The 18,851-nt window shown below is 37.3% G+C and overlaps 1 protein-coding gene across 1 annotated transcript in view; it reads left to right on the top strand.

Moving 5' to 3' along the window:
• The window catches only part of LOC125636379 (zinc-regulated GTPase metalloprotein activator 1C-like), a 42,419-nt gene extending 26,953 nt beyond the window's left edge, over positions 1-15,466 (top strand). Inside the window, 7 exon segments of the mRNA XM_048849351.2 lie at positions 39-95; positions 4,331-4,382; positions 11,518-11,586; positions 11,691-11,756; positions 13,962-14,091; positions 15,176-15,228; positions 15,231-15,466. Of these exon segments, the coding sequence (XP_048705308.1) occupies positions 39-95; positions 4,331-4,382; positions 11,518-11,586; positions 11,691-11,756; positions 13,962-14,091; positions 15,176-15,228; positions 15,231-15,314 (511 nt within the window). The 3' untranslated portion in view covers positions 15,315-15,466.
• The last annotated feature ends 3,385 nt before the right edge of the window (positions 15,467-18,851 follow it).

Raw genomic sequence — 18,851 nt, 5'->3', positions numbered from 1 at the left:
AGGCTGTGTTTTATGTTTGTTTGTTTTTTTTCTTTTAGAGTTGATCTCTGTGAAGTTTTAGACTTGCATGCTTTTGATAGCTTATCTGGGATAAGGTACAGTATAACCTTATAATCTTTATTTCAGCAATTGATTACACAGGAAATCATAAGAAATGGTTGCACAAAATAGACACTGTCACTTTAAGGTTGCAACTGAGTTTCCATTATAAACCGAATTGTGGCCTCTTGTCTAAAAATAAAGTACATTTTTTAAAAAACATTTGAAGTGAATTGAACAAGGAGATTTATATATTATATATTTATTTATATTTAGAGAACCTAAAAGTTGTTAATTACAGAGCCAAGTGTAATATCTTTTCGCCATTTTGTAGCAAAGAGCAAAATCCCACTTTACTGGGTGCCCAAGACACAAATTCCATGTAATTACAAAAGTTATTAACATTTCCTTTAATAACGTCACTAGGCAACGTCAGCTTTGGCATTCTTGGTGTATAGGCTGTCAACTGACTGCTGAAGACCTAAGTATTCATTTGAAGAAGAAAAACCTTCAGTCCCTTTTCTTACATTTTAAGCTGCCTCTCTCTGCAACTTGATCACTTGACAGTGGAAAACAGAGTTTTTTTCTATTAAAAAGCTTGTGAGGGTGGTCAAGAAACCCTCTCCGAGGTTCACTGGGGATTGAAGACCTGATAATGCCCACAGAAAAGTAGGTTAAGTGTCTCCCTTACCTCTTCCTTCAGTCAAGTTCTCATCCAGACCCCTCTTTGAGATTCTAAGTGAGTTGCAGAAGTAGCACCCAGAGAGTATTGAGTTAAGGTTGCTCTTCTCAAATAAGGCTCTCAAACAACCTTACTCTGCCCCCACATAATAATGCCTACAGAAAATCAGACTATATTACCTTATCTATCGATAAAATAAAGTTAAATTTTATCAGTGCTTGCTAGGTTGTCTTAATTAACTAGGTTGTCTGAATCATAATTAAAGCTAAGATTTTGTCATGGATATTTTTAGAAAAAGTCACAGACAGGTCACAAGCAATAAAGAAAAATTCAGGGAAGCCCATGATCTGTCCCTGACTTTTACTAAAAATATCCATAATAAAATGGGAAGGGACTGGGCAGCTGCGGGGTTGCTGTGGGTTCTGGGACCCCACCATCAGTGGGGTCTCAGAGCTCCAGGGTCCCCCCTGTCACCAGCAACGGAGGGAAGCTGCAGGGACCCCTTGCCCCCCCACAATGGCAGGGAGCTGCGGGAACCCCCCTGCAACTGCCGCAATGGGGAGCTGCAGGGATCCCCCTGCCACTGCGGGGCGGGCCGGGGGCTGCAGAGGTCCCCCCGTCTGGTGGTAGCCAGGGTCCCCCCAGCCCAGGGTCCCCCCCGTCTGGTGGTAGCCGGGGTACCCCTGCTCCCATAGCAGCTGAGAGCTTGGGGCCACTAGCTTAGGGGCTGCTACCTCAGGCGGCGGGGGTACCTCACAGCTCCCTCCTGCTGCGGGAGGCGGCGGGACCCTGCAGCTCCCAGTGGCCAGGTCTGAAGTCACAGAGATCTTTGGAAGTTACGCTGCATTACAGCTTTCTTTGTGGTGTTACATTATGTGCTTTACTGAAAAAAAATACAAATCTGTAATTAGACACATTAGAGCACTTGCACACACAGAACAAAAGTGTACAGTGACAAATTACCACACTTTATATTGAAGACATATGCGTGAAACTATAAAAGCAGTTTCTGTGATGTGCATTTTAGGTAAGCTACCTGCAAAGTAGGGTGATGGTAAACTGACATTTGTACAGAGACAGAGTTGATGTAGCATGGATTACTTTATCTGGGACGTTAGTTCTGAATTTCCTGAGTTTCTAATATTTGAAAGATTTATTTTTTTATTTTATTTTATTTTTACACTAGTGTTCTTGAAAAGTAAAATGTGTAGTCAAACTACTAATATAAGCCTGCACCTGAACTAAGGCTTTCTGTTAAAATCTTACTGTACTTCATTTTGAATATTTCTTCTTCAATTAAAATTGTGATATTTAACTCACAATTTTAACAAGCCATGCTATTTGGAAATGCATCTGAGTGATCAGCATGTGTTTTTATTTTCATACACTGAGTTGACAAGTAATACAGTTGTACCTCTTTCCCCTGCGATACAGTGTGGATGAAGACCAAAAAATGACACAAGGAAAGCAAAAGTGCGAGATGTGTAAAAATGTTTTATTTATTTAACATAGTTTTCTTATGCCTTTTTTGCCCCATTTAGCGCTTCTCCTTTAAACAATTTATAATAAAGTGAGAATAGACTTTACAGGTAAACTTAAATCTAAAGTGAGAGACCGTTGAGGGCTCTAAGCACGGTAAATTACTGTACAAACCTTTTCTCTGTTAGGTTAGAAATGAGTCTGAGCCACAAAAGTCCAATTCAAATTTTGAACCCCCCCAAAATTTGGGGTTATTCTGACCATCTCTCTCTTGGAGACCTAGGTTCAAATGTAGAGCCTTAGGCCATCCTAAACTCTTATGTTGTGGCCTCACGTTAGTCCTTATTGGATTATCCTGCACCACAAAACATACAATTTGATGATTTGGGTTTGAGAGGACTAGGACTGAACTAACAGGGGTGTCTCATGTTAGGGATTAATTTCATTAGCAGAGCTGGAAGGAAGCTGGCACATAGTATATCTTGTTTTAGTAAATGCTACAGGTCCTTTCTCCTGCCCTGCTCCCTAATAACTTTAAAAACATGATTTAAAGTAGGGAAAGGAAGGACTACATTGATTTTTTGCCTTGTGTTCTTAGTAATACTGTTGGGATGACTCAGTTTGCCCTTCGTTTTGACACAAAAGTTGGCTGAGAGTTGATTTGTTGCATTTTTAGAGTATTAAAGTGAATACTTATTTCAAAACCTTTATTATTATTATTTGCAACAGCTGTATTTTTGCCAGCTGTCTGTGCATATGTTATAACTAAGATATATAAACTCTCCATGTATTTTGCCATTTGAGCATAGATTTAACTTGTATAATAGTTTAATGCTTTGATTTATTTTAAGAATGAGTCCCTTTTTTAGCCTTCGTCCCTTTTGTTTTTGTTTACAGTAGCAAATGTCACTCAAGTAATCAAAAGGTCCTTTCCATTTACTGTGTTTGGTTTATGGAAATGACATTATAGCTATGAAACGACGTTTGGCAGTGATTAAACAAACAAGTAAAATTAAATTATTGGTATTTAGATGTATTGTATAGTTGCAAAACAGAGAAAATCCTTCAAAGATTAACCAGCTGTGAAGGATTAAACTTGACACCCTCCTTATCATGACTCCTGGGGTGACTAATTCACTCCAACAGCTTGTCTACACACAAACTTTCCCCCTCCCCTCTTTTTAAACCCACTCTTACCTATTTACCCCTCGCTGTTCTTAAAACCTTGCAGATGTTTTGTTTTGAAGTCCTTGGCCTCCCTGTAGTTGAATATATGCTACAATTGTTGAAGACATAATCTGCTGGAAAATGTTTATCTGTGTGCTGTCTCACAGAATAACAGAGCAGTGCCTTTTACAATTTCCGTCCACCCCTTGCATCTGATCAAATGTGAAGCATTCTGAAAGTGTAGGTAGATAGAAATATATAGGCAATATTTTTCTTAAAATAAGATTTAGGAAAGCCAAGATTTATAAAGCAGGCACTTGATGGAGGAAGTATTTTTTGCCTATTAAAAATTCTGTATATATCATCAAATCATTGTTTACATGATCTGTATTAGTGATCACTGATCCAATTCTCAGTCAGAATGGTGATGACAAGACTTACTTTTTTTTTTCTGGCTTTTTCTATGCCATATCTCCAAAAATTGTCTCTTTCATTCAGTTGCTGCTGCTCCAGCATGCTTGACCATACTCTGGCCATTTTTGGCATAGATTACTGCTACCTTTTCTTCTCTGGTCTTCCTGATTCTCACATGACTCTCATCACATCTGTTCAGTGTGCTGGAATTAAAGTAATTTCCATGCCTGCTGCTGTGTATTACAAAATGTGTGTATGGGTTTATGTATATGTATAGGTGATCAGAACACACTTTGAGACAAGTTTTATAGGTGCACATTACTTAGAATTACATATGTATCTCAAAGTAAACTAAGTACGAAAATATTTTAAATATACTAATTTTTACTATTTTGTCCTTCTTGTTCATGTAAAATTCAATCTGTACCTAGATAATGCTTCATTTATGTTTATATATATTCTTTGTAGTCCTTTTGATACTTTAGTAACACAAAGTAGCTAAGTATTTGCGTCTCATACAATGCAAGGTTCACATTTACTTCTCTTCAGTTTGCAGAAAAAGCTGCAGCATGTGCAGACGACACACCCACACCTAGATAAGGTAACTACTAAACCTGCTGATAACAAAATCCATCTGGGTAATTGCTGCATGTTAGGCATTGCATGCTAATCATGTGATCTATAGTGGGCATTAACTAAATGATAATGTATTAAGGAATAATTTGAATACATGCATTGTTCTATATGGATGTGCTTTATTCTGTTGAACTAAACATATACAGTGGGCCGTATTTTCAAAAGTGGTGTGCAAACAATCATGTAAATAACTTTACCCACATGAATGAATTTAGCCACTGAATGCATCCAATGAAGAGAGCTGTAGCTCACAAAAGCTTATGCTCAAATAAATTGGTTAGTCTCTAAGGTGCCACAAGTCCTCCTTTTCTTTTTACCCGCATGAGTAGCCTCATTGAAATTAATTAAAAGTATTCATGTACAGGACTGGGCCCTAGATTTGTAGTCATTATTTTTCACATGCATATTTTGTGCACCCAGACAGTATTTGCGTGTATAAATTGGGTAGTTGGGCACCAACTTATGCATGTATACATTTAGAATCTTGGTTAAAGCCAACGGACATATTAGCCCAATATGTGTAAATTTTCTTACATAGATGCTTGTAATTTGTTTTACAAAGAAAAACTGTATAATTGTGGGTTTATAACTCTCTGGACTAGAATCTGCCGTACTTAGGCCTTGATCCTGCCAACACTTAAGTACATGCTTATTTAACTATTGTGAGCAGTTCCATTGAAGTTAATAGGATTGCTCATGGTAGTAAAGCTAAGCATGTGCTTAATGGACTATTCACATTACTAAAATTAAGCACATACAGAGTTTGTAGGATAAAGGCTTTACTTTTTAGGGTGTATGTCAGGGCAGAATTTGACCCTCTGTCTAGTACAGAGTTAGAATTGTCATTGTTGCATTTTTAACAATAGGAAGTGGTTCATTATTACCTCTTAGATTTTTCTTTTACTTGATTAATGGAAAATGTAATGTTTTCTTCCTTAAACATTCCTAAACTAAAAATCAAATTGGAGGGAGTGGGGGAGAAGCCCAGTTTATCACTGCTACAGAAATAGACCTATGTTCAATGTTGTTTGTATTGCTTGTTAAGCACTGACAATGTGCTTGGTGCTATACAGGGCAAAAATAGCTTTCAGTGTGAGAAAGACAGGGATAAGACAATGGAAGTCACAGAGAAGAGTGAAAGCAGAGAATTTTTTGTTTGTTTGGTACATGGACATGTCCCCCAGAGACTCTTGTGGATATCATGGAGTCATGCACGTAAGATCATATAAAATATAACTGGGTACCCCACCAGTATGAGTAACCAGGGTTACAAAATATGCAGTGGATTACAAAACTCAATTTACTTGAAACCCAGGGAACAAAATCACATTATGTGTAGTAAGGATATAATTATTCAAAAATATTGACTCTGGTGTCCTCTGGTTTAGTGAGGCACAAAATATTTTTCTGACAGGGTTAAGGACACTGACACTTTTATATAAATGTCTTGCATTTTTTTTGGATTAGTTCATAAACGTATTCCAAAATTTATGCTCTGATATTAAATAGATTTTTGCTTTAATATTCACCTTTGGACCATTTTTATCTGTCTCTTGTAAGATGCTGCTGGCCACATAGGGATCGCTGTATTTAAAATGTTCTTTTATTTAAATAATGAGTAGATTTGTTTCTATGTGAGAGCATTGTAATTGTGGCATCTTCTTTTTATGTTTGGAACTTACAAGACCCTTGTTGCCTTAGTCTAAATTGCTCTTTTCATTTAAAGAGCACTCATTTAGTTTTGCTGCTTAAAACGGGGAGAGTGGGACTCCCTCCTTATGTAGTTTGAAACTTTATTTAGAACCCAGACATGCAATGTAAATGAACAATGAAAGCACTGGTGAGGGTGGTGGGGGAGAAGGTAAATACATTGTGGAGGAAGGTGTGATTTTAACATATGAATGCTTCGTTAGACACTGAACGAGAATGCTTTGTCAAATTTGTCTTCACTGAGCAATTCAAAACTATCCAGGATTTTTTTAAAGTAACCTTCAAATAAAAACAAAAGACCCTGAAACAATATAATCAGTAATATGGGCGACAGCCAAATTTTAAAGGGACACTGTCAAGTTAATTGAATTATAAAAATACTTGCTTTGTGCTCGGTAGCGTATGTCAGGGAATGAGGGAAGGCTCACATAAATGAACTCCATGCCACCTCCCTCACCTGGGGCCCCACAATTCCAGCAGGTGGAGAGGGAAAGGCCCAGCTTGGACTTAACACAGACGGAGCTATGTTCCGTGAAACCAGGGAAGGTGGTCAGATCAGGACTTTCTCTGGTGAACTTTAGCATTTCCCCAGAAGTTCTGAAAATTAGAGTTGTGGCATGATGTAGGGGAGGCATAAGGGCAATTGCTGTGTGAAATGGAGGCAGAACCAAAGAGGTTATATCACATAGTTGAAGTAGCTGATGGGTGCACTGTTCCATTGGCTGTTGTTAAAACACTATGATGAACTAGAGGAATAGTTGTTTTTGCAAGTTTTGCACTTAAACCAAAAGTGCTTGTTGTGAATGTTAGAGTGTGTGTGTGTGAGAGAGAGAGAGAGGTTTTGTGGACTGTTGTGGTTCTGCAAAAAGGTTAAACTGGGCCTAAATTTTGAAAAGGGAAATCAGCAAAGTTAGTCATGTTTTGACAAAACAGCATTATAGAAATCCCAGTGGTCTTAAACCTGGAAACTAAACTCAAAATATTAAAATGAGAAATAATGGGACTTTAACTCAGTGGTTCCCAAAGTGGGGTCCACCAGGGGTTATGTGGGGGGTCCGTCCCTTGTACCTGGGCCAGAACTCACTGGAACAGCATTCCAGCACTTTTGCTGCATGGAGGATGCCATTGTGAGAACAAAATGCCATTCTCCACACACCGTGATGTCATATGCACAATGTATGCGAGGTCATGCTGGCAGAGGCATTCCGTTAGTACCAATACTTGCATATTCAGGACTAAACCCCCCTGTTAGCATTTAGAAACACTTTTCTTGCCATTCATTTCAAGACTCAGAAACCTCGGAAAGTAATAGCCCCATTTAGGGGAAACAGAAATACAGATAAAGTTACATGTATAGGTTTTCGGGGAATCCTGACACCACTAAACTAGACTCGGTGTATTTGTCTATATGTGTATTTTCAGAGGCTTCAAACAGCTCCATAGCTAAGCTTACTGAAACTGTTAGTTAAAATGAAAATAACTGTTTTGTGACAAAAATGGACCAGTGGTTAAAAAGCGGAACCAATAAGAAGAAAAAATATATCTACTATTGAACGAACATGAAATCAACGAGGATCAAAGTGACAACAAAAGTGTAGCTAGTAATAAGGAAATATTATTGACACGTCACTGGTGTGAAATATGAAAATATGGAAGGTGACAAACTTTATGCAAGAATAAAGAAGAAGAGGAACTATGATGAACTTCACATAAATTTGGCTTTACCTGTGTCATACAAGAAGATATACAGTTGCCAAACTGTGTTTTGTGTTACAAAATGCTTTCTAATTAGTGTTTAAAACCAGCCAAACTCTGCTGACATTTACCTACAAAATGTGTTCTGTACATAGATTAGCCTGTAGAATTTTTCAAACAAAAATTAAACGACTTATAGGCTGGAAAACAGCATGTTATTAACACAAACCATGTCAATCATAAAGCTCTCGAGGTTTTGTATAAAGTTAGCTATAGAATTGCTAACGTTGGAAAACCACACACAATTGCTGAAGAACTGATTCTTCCAGCAGTGAATAAACGTAATACTAGGAGAGAAGCAAGGAAAGCAATTAGAAATTATTGAACAATACACTATCTAGCAGACTACGTGACATGAGTGATGATGTGGAAAAACTGGTGTCTCGCTTGCAGTTGAGTCTGTATATTGCCTTGCAAATCAACAGATGTTGCTGATCTTCTTGCATATGTTTGGTATATTTTTGATGAGGTGTCATCCTTTGCCCACATGCACAACAGCAGAAGATATTTTTTTAATAACTTTTTTTTTTTTTTTTTTTTACGAAAGCATTGTGTTGGTCTGTTTACTGATGAAGCTCAAGCAATGATGGGTGTAAATTGAGTGGAATTGTCGCTCGAGTATGTCAAGTGCCACCAAAAATGCAGTGGTACCGTTCTAGCATATGTTGTGAAACATTGGGGGCAAAAAAATCAGCAGAATTAAAGGCAGTGTTAAATGATGTTAAAACCATGAATTTTTAAAAATTGCATCCTGTGAATTTGTGCATATTTAACACTCTGCAGTAACCTGGGAAGTGAACACTTTTCATTACTTCTACAAACACAAGTCCATTGGTTCTCCCCCGAGGGAAGGTATTGGCCTGTTTGTTCAGAGACGTCGTTTTCCATGGAGTATCCTTTTGAATTTTCAGACAGCCAAATTGCACCTTTTAGACAATCACAGCTGGCATACTTGAAGGACGTATTTTCTCAGTTAAATTAACTGAATTTAGATCTCCAGGGAAGGAATATCAATTACCATGTATGATGATCAAGACTAAGGAGAAGCAATGATGATAAAGATTCAGTTGTGGTGTCGTGTGACAAATGACAATTTTGATTGTCTTTATCAGATTTATTTTAGATGAAAATGCAAAATATAACATTTTTCGGCATTTGAGTAAACCTCAAGGACAATTTCCAAGAATATTTTCCTGTGAAGAATGATGCCAACAATTGGATTCAACACCTCTTTGCTAGAAAAGCAAAACCATCAAAGGATTTGAATATTGAAGACAGGAGGAACTAATGGAATTGTTCTGTGATGGAGATTTGAAGATGGACTTTACAAAGCATTCATTGATCCAGTTTTGGCTGTAACAGAAATCAAAGTATCCAAGGCTGTCAAGCCAGAGCTGTGGTGTTTTGTTTTGTTTTTAATCCCATTCGCCGCTACCTATTTGCATGAAAGTGGTTTCTCGGCACTCATCTCATTAAAATCAAGATATAGATACAAACTGGATACAATGCAAGAGCTTTAGGCTGAAACTTTCAAATATTGTGCAAAATATATCAAAATTGTGTTCACAAAGGCAGGCCCACTCATCACACTGAGTAAGACCATATGTTTCTTTTATTTCAGTTTTAAATTTAAATGTTTTAACAAAACTACTATAGTTATATTTTATATCAATACCTATGATTTCTTTTGTCATAACATATTTGATTATTGACTGTATTTTCCATAATGTTCTATGATACCTACCTATACTTTGATAACACAGTTTAATGGTTGTTATAATAAATAAATAAATAACTTGTTATAATTGCAGACTGTTTACTTTTGGTTCCTCTGTGAGTCTTATTTTAATAACAAAATAAGTAATACAATAACTGCAACATGAAACTACATATAAAAATGAAAGGGGCCTGGGAAATTTAGTCAGATGCCAAAGGGCTCCGTTGCAGAAAAAAGTTTGGGAACCACTGCTTTAGCTCAAATCTCAGTGTGACCGTGATTATTGGAGTTGCTATCAACGCATCCATAATTAAAATTCTTTGGCAGAGAGTGATTGATAATTAATGCTTAAACTTAAGTTACATTATGCTTAGATTTGATTTTTGTGGCCAGTGCCTAAGAGTTCAGAATTTCTCTCATAATTCAGATTCATGTTCACACTAATCCTATGTGTTAAGTCTTTCTTAAAATACAATAGCATAAACACTTAAATGAATACCTAGTGGGAAAAGAGGTACTAAGTATAATACTACGTGAATTTTATGTGGGAGGTAGCAACTTGATATCATTAAGGAAATGATTATTGTTTATGTAGTGTGGTACTGTTTAACCAGCAGCCCATTTCCACTACGAAACAGTATGAGTTCATTGTTGTTATCCCTATTTAGTTTAACACTCAACAGTTTATAAAAAAAACATTGAGATGTGCGAGGTGTAAATGAGAGCAGGGAGTTTTCTCACAGTTGGCTACAAGCTCTTCTGAAGGATAAAGGGTGCTTATTGACTTCATGTGGAGAGTCGATAGAAGTATAGCTTCAATATGTGTGAAGCATAATAGACGTGACTCGGTACCTCTTTTGAAGTTACCTGTGAACAAAATGTTAGTTCTTGTTTGGGGTGTGGGTTGGTTTATTTTGTGAATTATTCTGTCATTGAGTAAACTAATAGAATTGCTGCTTTAGTCATATTTTATTTTTTTTCCAAATTTTATAACCACTTGGAGAGACAAGGTAGGTGAGATAATATGTTTTATGGGACCAACTTCTGTTGGTGAGAGAGACAAGCTTTCAAGTAAGCTCTGTGTAAGCTTGAAAGTGTCTCTCTCCAACAGAAGTTGGTCCAATACAAGATATCACCTCACCTACCTTCTCTCACCCCACTGAGATGGTAATTTTGTATGTTGAGCTTTAAATAAAACGTAGTTCTTAATGGATTTTGAAATAATTAATTCCAGCAGTTCTGAACAGGACATTGGCACATTGATTTTTTTTTTCTTGTCTATGATCAGGCTGTAAGTAGTAATCCGTCGTTCACTTTTGGGTAAAATACAACATTTTATTTTTTTTTATTTAGAGATCTATTTATAAATCTTTATTTTTTCATAGCATAAAAAGTGTACAGCAATGACAGGATGAAGTCTGGTGCATTAAAAGAGAACCCCCTTATTGTGACACACGTGTATCAGCGCAGTGAAACTGTGCTGGTGAATGGGAACAACCATGAAGATACAAAAAAAAAATAGCTAAGGGAAGTAACTTTATTAAACACGTTTGAAAGATATCAGTATTAACAGCCTAGTCATATTAACAATTGTTTAAAAGGACGAAATATCAGTTAGTTCAGAGTTCTACAGTATGAAATGTTATGGCATCAAAATACCCAAAAGTATTGACTGTAGGGAATCATATTCCTTAAACTGACATTATAAAAAACAGCTGAAATGACCAGAGTAATAGACTATATTAGAGCAGAACCAGTAGCGCGGATATTTTTTCCTTTGGGGGTTTTTGTTACAATTCCTAATTTATACTGTTAAGTGTACAAACATTTTGTTTTAAATAAGGTATTGAACTGTTAAGTTTATTCATCTCTAATTTAGAATAACTGAATATTAATGCTTAGATCTTTCTACTTGCAGAGTATTGTCACAGTTACGTTTGAAATGTTAGGAAACACAACTGAAGAAAATCTCAATGAATTTATTCAGGTGAGTGCTGCATAACTGTTACCTGAAAACTGTGTACTACACCACTTGAGAAAATTATCACTTGTGTAAAGCTTCAGTTTTTAAAAACATATTCCTATTTGTAGAATCTTCTGTGGGAGAGGAGTGTGAAAGACAAGGCTGGTCATCCCATGGAGGTCATAAGACTCAAGGTTCAGCTTTTAAATTTATCTAACTTTTTATAACAACTTCTATTTTTTAACTCCCTTACTCCTGTTAAGGATAAAACAGTCCAGCCATATCCTTGAATGTTCATAGTTGCCCCATCCCTGGATCACTTCATTTGAGCTAGGGGAAAGGAGGTAATAACTTCCTTTTCAGGATGCAGTTCTCTCCCACCGCTTCATTCCTCCCACATGGCTAGCAAGCTCTGCTGGCCAGCACACGGGGGAAGAAGACCCATACATCGTTCCCTTTACTCTCAGCCCACTTGCTCTAGATTTAGTGGGAGGAAGCACAGTTCCTGTACTCCCCCAAGCACCAAGGCTAGAATTATGGTCAGCTCGCTGTGCAAGGGTGGAAGAATCCTTATTCCCCTGTATTGCTACTGTAGGGCTAGTCACAAGCTATTCCATAATGGTCAGTTGTGTTAATGTTGAGTTTTCTTTGCAGAAGCCCTGGTTGCCAGCTCTTGAATGTTATATAGTCCTTGAAATCTTCCTTCTGTGTGTTGTCATTCCTCTGAAAGATCCCATCCCATCACACCCAAAATGGTCACTTCACTTGGAAAATATACCTAGGGTTGTAATTATACTTCTTGACATAACTTGCAGAAATTGAAATGCACCATAAAATTCGGGAAGGGGAGTTGAGGGGAAACATGTCAAAGTCAACACTTAACATTCTCTACAAACCTGAGAACCTGAGGAGATGATATTTTTAAAGAAGCAATCAATGGATATGCAAACATTAAGTGAAATTTCTCAGGAAAATATTGTCCTGTATTTGCAAGGAGTTTATAAATAGCTTCTATTTCAGTGTATGTTACCTACTCCCCCAAAAACAAACAGCTGGTTAAAAAGGTCATAACAGAAAATATGCACATTCAAAACTCTGTCAATGCTTTAATAGCGTACAGTAAAGAGAAAAAATATGTTCAGGTTTATTTTCTTATTGCTTAATGAGAACAGCATTTGTAATGGTGAACAGTTGAGTGACAAAATAATTATTTTTACTTGAACTTTCAGTATTGGTTATATATTTGTCTGGTCCTACTACAAGAAAATCAGGACACTTGTTTGTCTTCAGTCCTCCTCCTCCCTAAAATCTAAAAACCCACTGATACTACTTAGAAAATACAGTCTGCGAGGAAATAATGTTGCTATGTATCAATATATGTTCTGCATTTTCCCCACATTTTACTATACTGAGCACTTGAATCAAAGCAAAATGTATAAGGAAGGCCTCTGTCCTGCAAGTGTCTGTGCACTAAGCCTCATTGAAATAAATGGGCCTCCATGCAGATGTGTCCAAGTCAGTTGTAGTATGGGTGCCACAGTTTATCTTTTTGCTTATGTCCCACCAGAAGTTATAGTCCTGTTTGACACTACAGTCATCTTAACACCAGTTAATTTGTCAAACAGAGGATTAGGACTTCAGGATTTCAGATGAGGAATAAGTAGAAAGGAACTGACTGACAAGATCCTACTTTAATGCAAATGACCGTGTGTGTGTGTGTGTGTATAAATAAAAAATAAAACTAAAACCTCTTCCATCCTCCTGAAAAGATACAGTATATAAGATAATCAGAGATGTGTGTAACTAGAAAGTTTTGCAAGGTTTTCTATGAAGTGTTAATGGATCTTTCCAATGGGAGTTTTTGGCACTCGTTTGTGGTCTCATTGTGTTGGCTCTAATCACTTCATTATGTTGCTGAGCCTTTTTAAAATATTGACAGTCATACACATTCATATATCTTTGTTTTAGAATAGTAAAAAAACTGAGGGTGTCAACAACTTGATCATAATTATCCATAACCAAGAAACTCTGTGTTGTACTGTCTACCTACTGTGATAGGAAACGGTGTGCTGTTCTCAGTCACACATACATTATATTAACTAAACTGGCTTTTTAAACAATTGAAATACATAGGCTAAAAATGAAAATTTAAAAATCCTGGCAACTTTCCAGTTGAATCAGAAAACATATATTGCACTAGCTAGACAATGTAATATAATCTGACCAGCATTACCCTTATCTGGTCTTCCTCCTCCTATTTGTTAAGTCTGCGGGTTGTGTTGTCTTATATTCAAATTATTGTATTCTCTTTGTACAGTGCCTAGCACAATGTGGTTCCTATTCAGATTACAGCCTCTAGGCTCTATTGTGATAATAACAATAACTGTCGTCCTGATCAGGGGTTGGTGTCTATTAAAGACAAATCTCACCAGGTGATTGTCCAAGGTGTCCATGAACTGTATGATCTAGAAGAGACCATGGTAATCTGGAAAGAGGATGATGAAAGAACAAACAGATTGGTTCTAATAGGTAAGAGGAAACCACACATTTCTTAGTTTTGCCTGTTGTGAGAAACAGTTGACCAAAGTCAGACTACAATTCTTCAACGGGTAAAACAAAGTAAATAAAATACAATTGTCCATAAATTGTATGCATATATGAAGTGTGTGTAATTAAAATATGTGTATGTATGTTTTATATATTATATATGTAGGATTAGGAGAATTCAATTTTTATCATTTTGATGAATATTAGTAGTTTATTTTTAAGCATTTTTAATAATTTACATTTTCCTTGTGGCACAAAATTATGGGTTTTAAGCCTTTTTCAGTTTTTATCAATTTTAAATTTTCACAATTGTGGGACATTATGGGGACAAGGGGGTCAGACAGTATTTAATGACAGTAGAAGACACTGATATTCAGAAAGTTAACACTTCATAGCAGTTAAAATGGAAATTATCAACATCACCTGTCAAAATATACCCAAGTAAATATCCTTAAATCAAACTCTTAAATTCTCAAGTGGCACTCTTTTTTTTCTTTGCCTGTCTGTAAATTGTGATTATTGATGGAAATATTTTGTTGGTTTGTGTGTACAGTGACATCGACGTATACTGACCATTTATCGATTTAAAAAATTGAATACTTCCAAGTCTATATGTAACTTTAAAAAAAATCTAGGATTAAAAACAAGCTTGTGGGAATGATTATAATCAAAGATTTGATAACTCTCCATAAGGAAAAAATTTTATTACCTTTTAGGTGTATGTAATCTTAAAGGCTGATCTCATGTTTTCTTTCAGAAATGTTCATAATTAATGTTGAAACCACACACCTCTTAAGATTTTTGGTTGTTTTTTTTATCTAAACTCCAGTTTGACTCTGAAGTTTTAATGAAGATTAATCCAGCATTTCTTCCCCATTTCTCTTATTTTATACCTTATTGTAGCCTGTTTGGAAATCTATAGCTTAAAGTTGCAACTTAAGATCATTATAATAAGCCTGTGTTTTTAACTCATTAGTATGTAACAGGTGTTTGTATACTTGTTTTTCATTGATGTATGGATTATTTTGTGATATGCTGGAAAATATGAATTTTTGTCTGTTTACAGGCAGGAACTTGGATAAGGATATCCTTAAACAAGTATTTATAGCTACCATGACAGAGAAACAGGAAAACAGTTGACATCACACCACAAAGAAGAAGAAAAATCTGTCCTTAACACTGCAGACTTTTATAATAATGGATGACATGCAGTACAGAAGCTTCAGTTTGCTCTTGCAATTTATAGAACTGTTAAACTCTGAATTTGACATTACTCCTGTTATGAATTCAAAATCATCTGTTTAAATATTTGCATTTATGTTATAGAATAAAATAGAGTAAATTAGTGTTTCTAAAATTTTGGCATGTGTTTAAATGATGCAATAGTAATATCATATGTATTCACAGAAATAATTAAGGATAAGGTTTTTTTTTTATGTTTGTGTGTGGGTCATGTAGTATTATGAATGACTATATCTGGTGCACATCCACAATAGAGAATTTTAGAGCTTCCCAAAACAATTCTGAGGCTAATGCTCCCATCCTGTTGATTGGATGCTGTTGATTGTTGTCCTGGATGCTGGTGGCTCACTGAAGCTGAAGAGTCAGGACTAAGCAGAATCTTGTTTTTATGCATAGCACCAGCCTTTTCAGGTTTTTTAGGTGTGATCTTCCCCCATCTCCTACCTCCACAGCAAGGAGCTGCAGCCTGTGCTCCTGCTCTGTTCTCCCCTAACCTTGCTTGTTTTTAGATCTCTGCTATTGGGACTCTCCTCATCCCTTGACTCTGTCTCTCTAGAGCAACCAAGCTAGTGTCAACCAGCTAGCCCACCCTGTATGCCGTCTGTCTCAGCAGGCTGCCCACATATCTCCTTATGCGCCCTTTCCTCCACAGCAATGGTGGCACAGAAGGCACTTTTCAGCAGGTACCACCAGAGTAAGTAAAGTGGCTTGTGCAGCCTGATCTAAGCCACTTGCAGTTATTTCCATATTCCTCCACCCCTCTTGGATCCTCATTTTCTGGGGTGATTGTACTTGGCTCCTCTGGTCTGCGATTTTGCCGGCCTGCCATCAGCTGGTCTGAGGTTGCTAGCTAAGGCCTTCTCCAATTCTTAGCATAAGGTAGGGAAAAGTAGCTCTATTCTGTGTCTCCCTTTCTCAGCCCCTGACTGTCAGTCCCCTGCACCCTTCTACTTTTGCCCATATGACCTTGGCAAAAGCAGCTAGTGATAGCCCCTCTTTACTCTTATTTCCAAGTAAGGCAACAAGGTGCCACTGTATTTAAATGAGATATTTATTCACAGACTGTTTGGTGTCCTTTCCACGTATCCAGCTTTATGGATCCACTTCACTCCTGCCTCTCCTCCTATTATGCGGAAACAAAAAGGAAAGGGATTGCAAAAGTTAGGGCCCCAATTGGCTAGATGTACTGCACTACCTCTATTTTTGGGAATGTGTTTTATGTCATTAACATTCACTTTATGTGCCTGCTCTTGCAACTTTCAGCGTAAATTGGGATCAAACTGAGGTTTAAGCATCTGGATCTCTATTTTGGGGAGGATGGAGGCACAAGAAGAAAATGTACATATCCAAGATGAATGTTATTACTGCTCAAAGAATCCTGGCTGAGGTTTTCTAAACCTCCTTGGGAATTTAGACATGCATCTTGCATTCATTTTAATTCTTTAACTGTGCAACCTTAACTTCTCATAATGTAGGGTGGATTAGGTTGATATTTTTTTCATTCAGTATAGTGTAGTTCAAAAGAAGATTGTTATAGACTGACTTCCTGTTTAACCTACACACCTTATTCTGGGCTAATTTAGCAGGGCTTCTCCTGCACTGATTGAAGTCCACTGGTGTTTTCCTTGAGAGGGTAAGGATCAGGACCACAAATATTACTGAAACAATGTTGTTTTCTATTTCAGGTGAAGATCCATGATATTTTCTCTCCACTTCATTTAAAGTGTTTGTGACATAATCCTCTGATATATGGAGTAGCCATAATGCTATGCTAGTACAGTATAATGTGAAGATATTTAGCAGAGGGTATCAGGAAGAGATGACTTGTTAGCCCTGTAGTTATAAACAAGGGGAAGAGTTTAAATATTAGTCCCCATCCAAGAAGAGTTGGGGGGCAGGGGAACAGTTTGATTTTGGGAAGGATCCCGTAATATCAAGGAACAGCTAATCACCAGTGGTCTCCCCCTGAAGCTTACCCCAGATTCCAGCCGGAGTCAAAGCGAATTATGCGGGTAAGAAAGAAATGCAGGATTGCCAGCCAGAACACACCCCAGTGATCACACATCTTTCCTTAGGGGGAAAAAAATAGTTAACTTTTTTCTAGCCCAAAGCTGGCACAGTTCAGCACCTCTATAGATAAAAGTTCCAGGGCTGGTGATCAAAACAGAATCTCCTATCTTGATAGGGGAAATTTCATTTTGCCAGGATTTGCTTAACATAATTGTTCACCTTGAAAAAATCATTCGGTGGGTAAAGAAAAATCGATTTTGCATTCTTGTCCCCTCTTCCAAAAACAACTCTGGAAGATGCAGAAGACCTCCTTGAGTTTAACTTTGATGATGTGTTATACCAATAAAATAAAAACCAGCAGGATCTTATTAAAGGGGAAAAGGCAAAATGCCACATTTACTGTGAATATAGAAAGAATCATAGTAAGCAGTTAGTTATAGCTATAACACTCCATTCAATTTCATATTTATTCACACATTCATTCACACACACACACACAGAGAGAGAGAGAGAGAGAGACAGGTTCTGTAAGGTTGTTATCATAGTTACCAGCCTTAGAGTTGCTCATGCCAAGCCACTGGCCAGGCGGCCTGGACATGAGGAGGGAGCAGGGCCTTGTCAGATGCTCATCTGATGCTCCTGGAAGTTGGTTTGCAGAATCAGACCCCAAAGTTCTCACTTTCTAGAGTCCATTTTTATAGGAATTTCTTCTTATGCTAATCTATGGGAATTGCTTCATCATGCTGTTGCTGAATCAATCAGCAGATGGCACATTCCTGATGGCTCTGTGCTGCCAGATGTTATCTTGTTCTTTGGTTCTCCCATTCTTGAGGCTGTTGGGTGGATTCCAGTCTGCCCTCCGGGGGTCCTCTAGTTATTTCCACTTGACGCCTTCTTCAGCCGATGGACGCTGGATTCTTAGGCTGGCACCTCCCTGATCGTTCAGTTATTATCCACACCAAGCATCCATCCACATACATCCTCTATCTCTATTTTAATCACAATTGTTAACAAAGCAAGATGAATACAACAAAAGGGCGGGGAGTCTCTAGGTGCTGTTTCTGTTGTTACAAAGTATTGCTTTGAGTCTCTCTCTGTGAGTAGCTGTTACAAAGAACTGCTTTGAGAACAGACTGTCTCAGAATGTACTATCACAATTAGCAGCTTGCAAGTTGCACACAAAAAAAGGGAGCGAAACCATACCAAAAACCAAGAGACCTCTTAATTAGTAATACCATGGAATTTAAACTATGGAGACTCAAACTCATTTGAGATTTTAATACAGAACTTCTTTAATATGATCCAACAGATGATCTGGTCAGGAAACGTTCAGGTTTTGGAGCTAAAACTCTGAGTTGAGTTTGGCCTGTAGGTTGGCGAGGCAGAGCCTGTAACTGTTCAGTGAGAACAAATTTGCACTGCAGCCCTTAGAATCAATTCGTGCCCAGGTCCCAACTGCAGCGAATGTTTTCATCCCCTAGACCCTCTGC

This window comes from Caretta caretta, chromosome 5, assembly GCF_965140235.1.
Source record: "Caretta caretta isolate rCarCar2 chromosome 5, rCarCar1.hap1, whole genome shotgun sequence".
Lineage (NCBI taxonomy): Eukaryota > Metazoa > Chordata > Testudines > Cheloniidae > Caretta > Caretta caretta.
The sequence above is the reverse complement of the archived record's forward strand: the minus strand, read 5'-3'. Positions and strand labels throughout refer to the sequence as shown.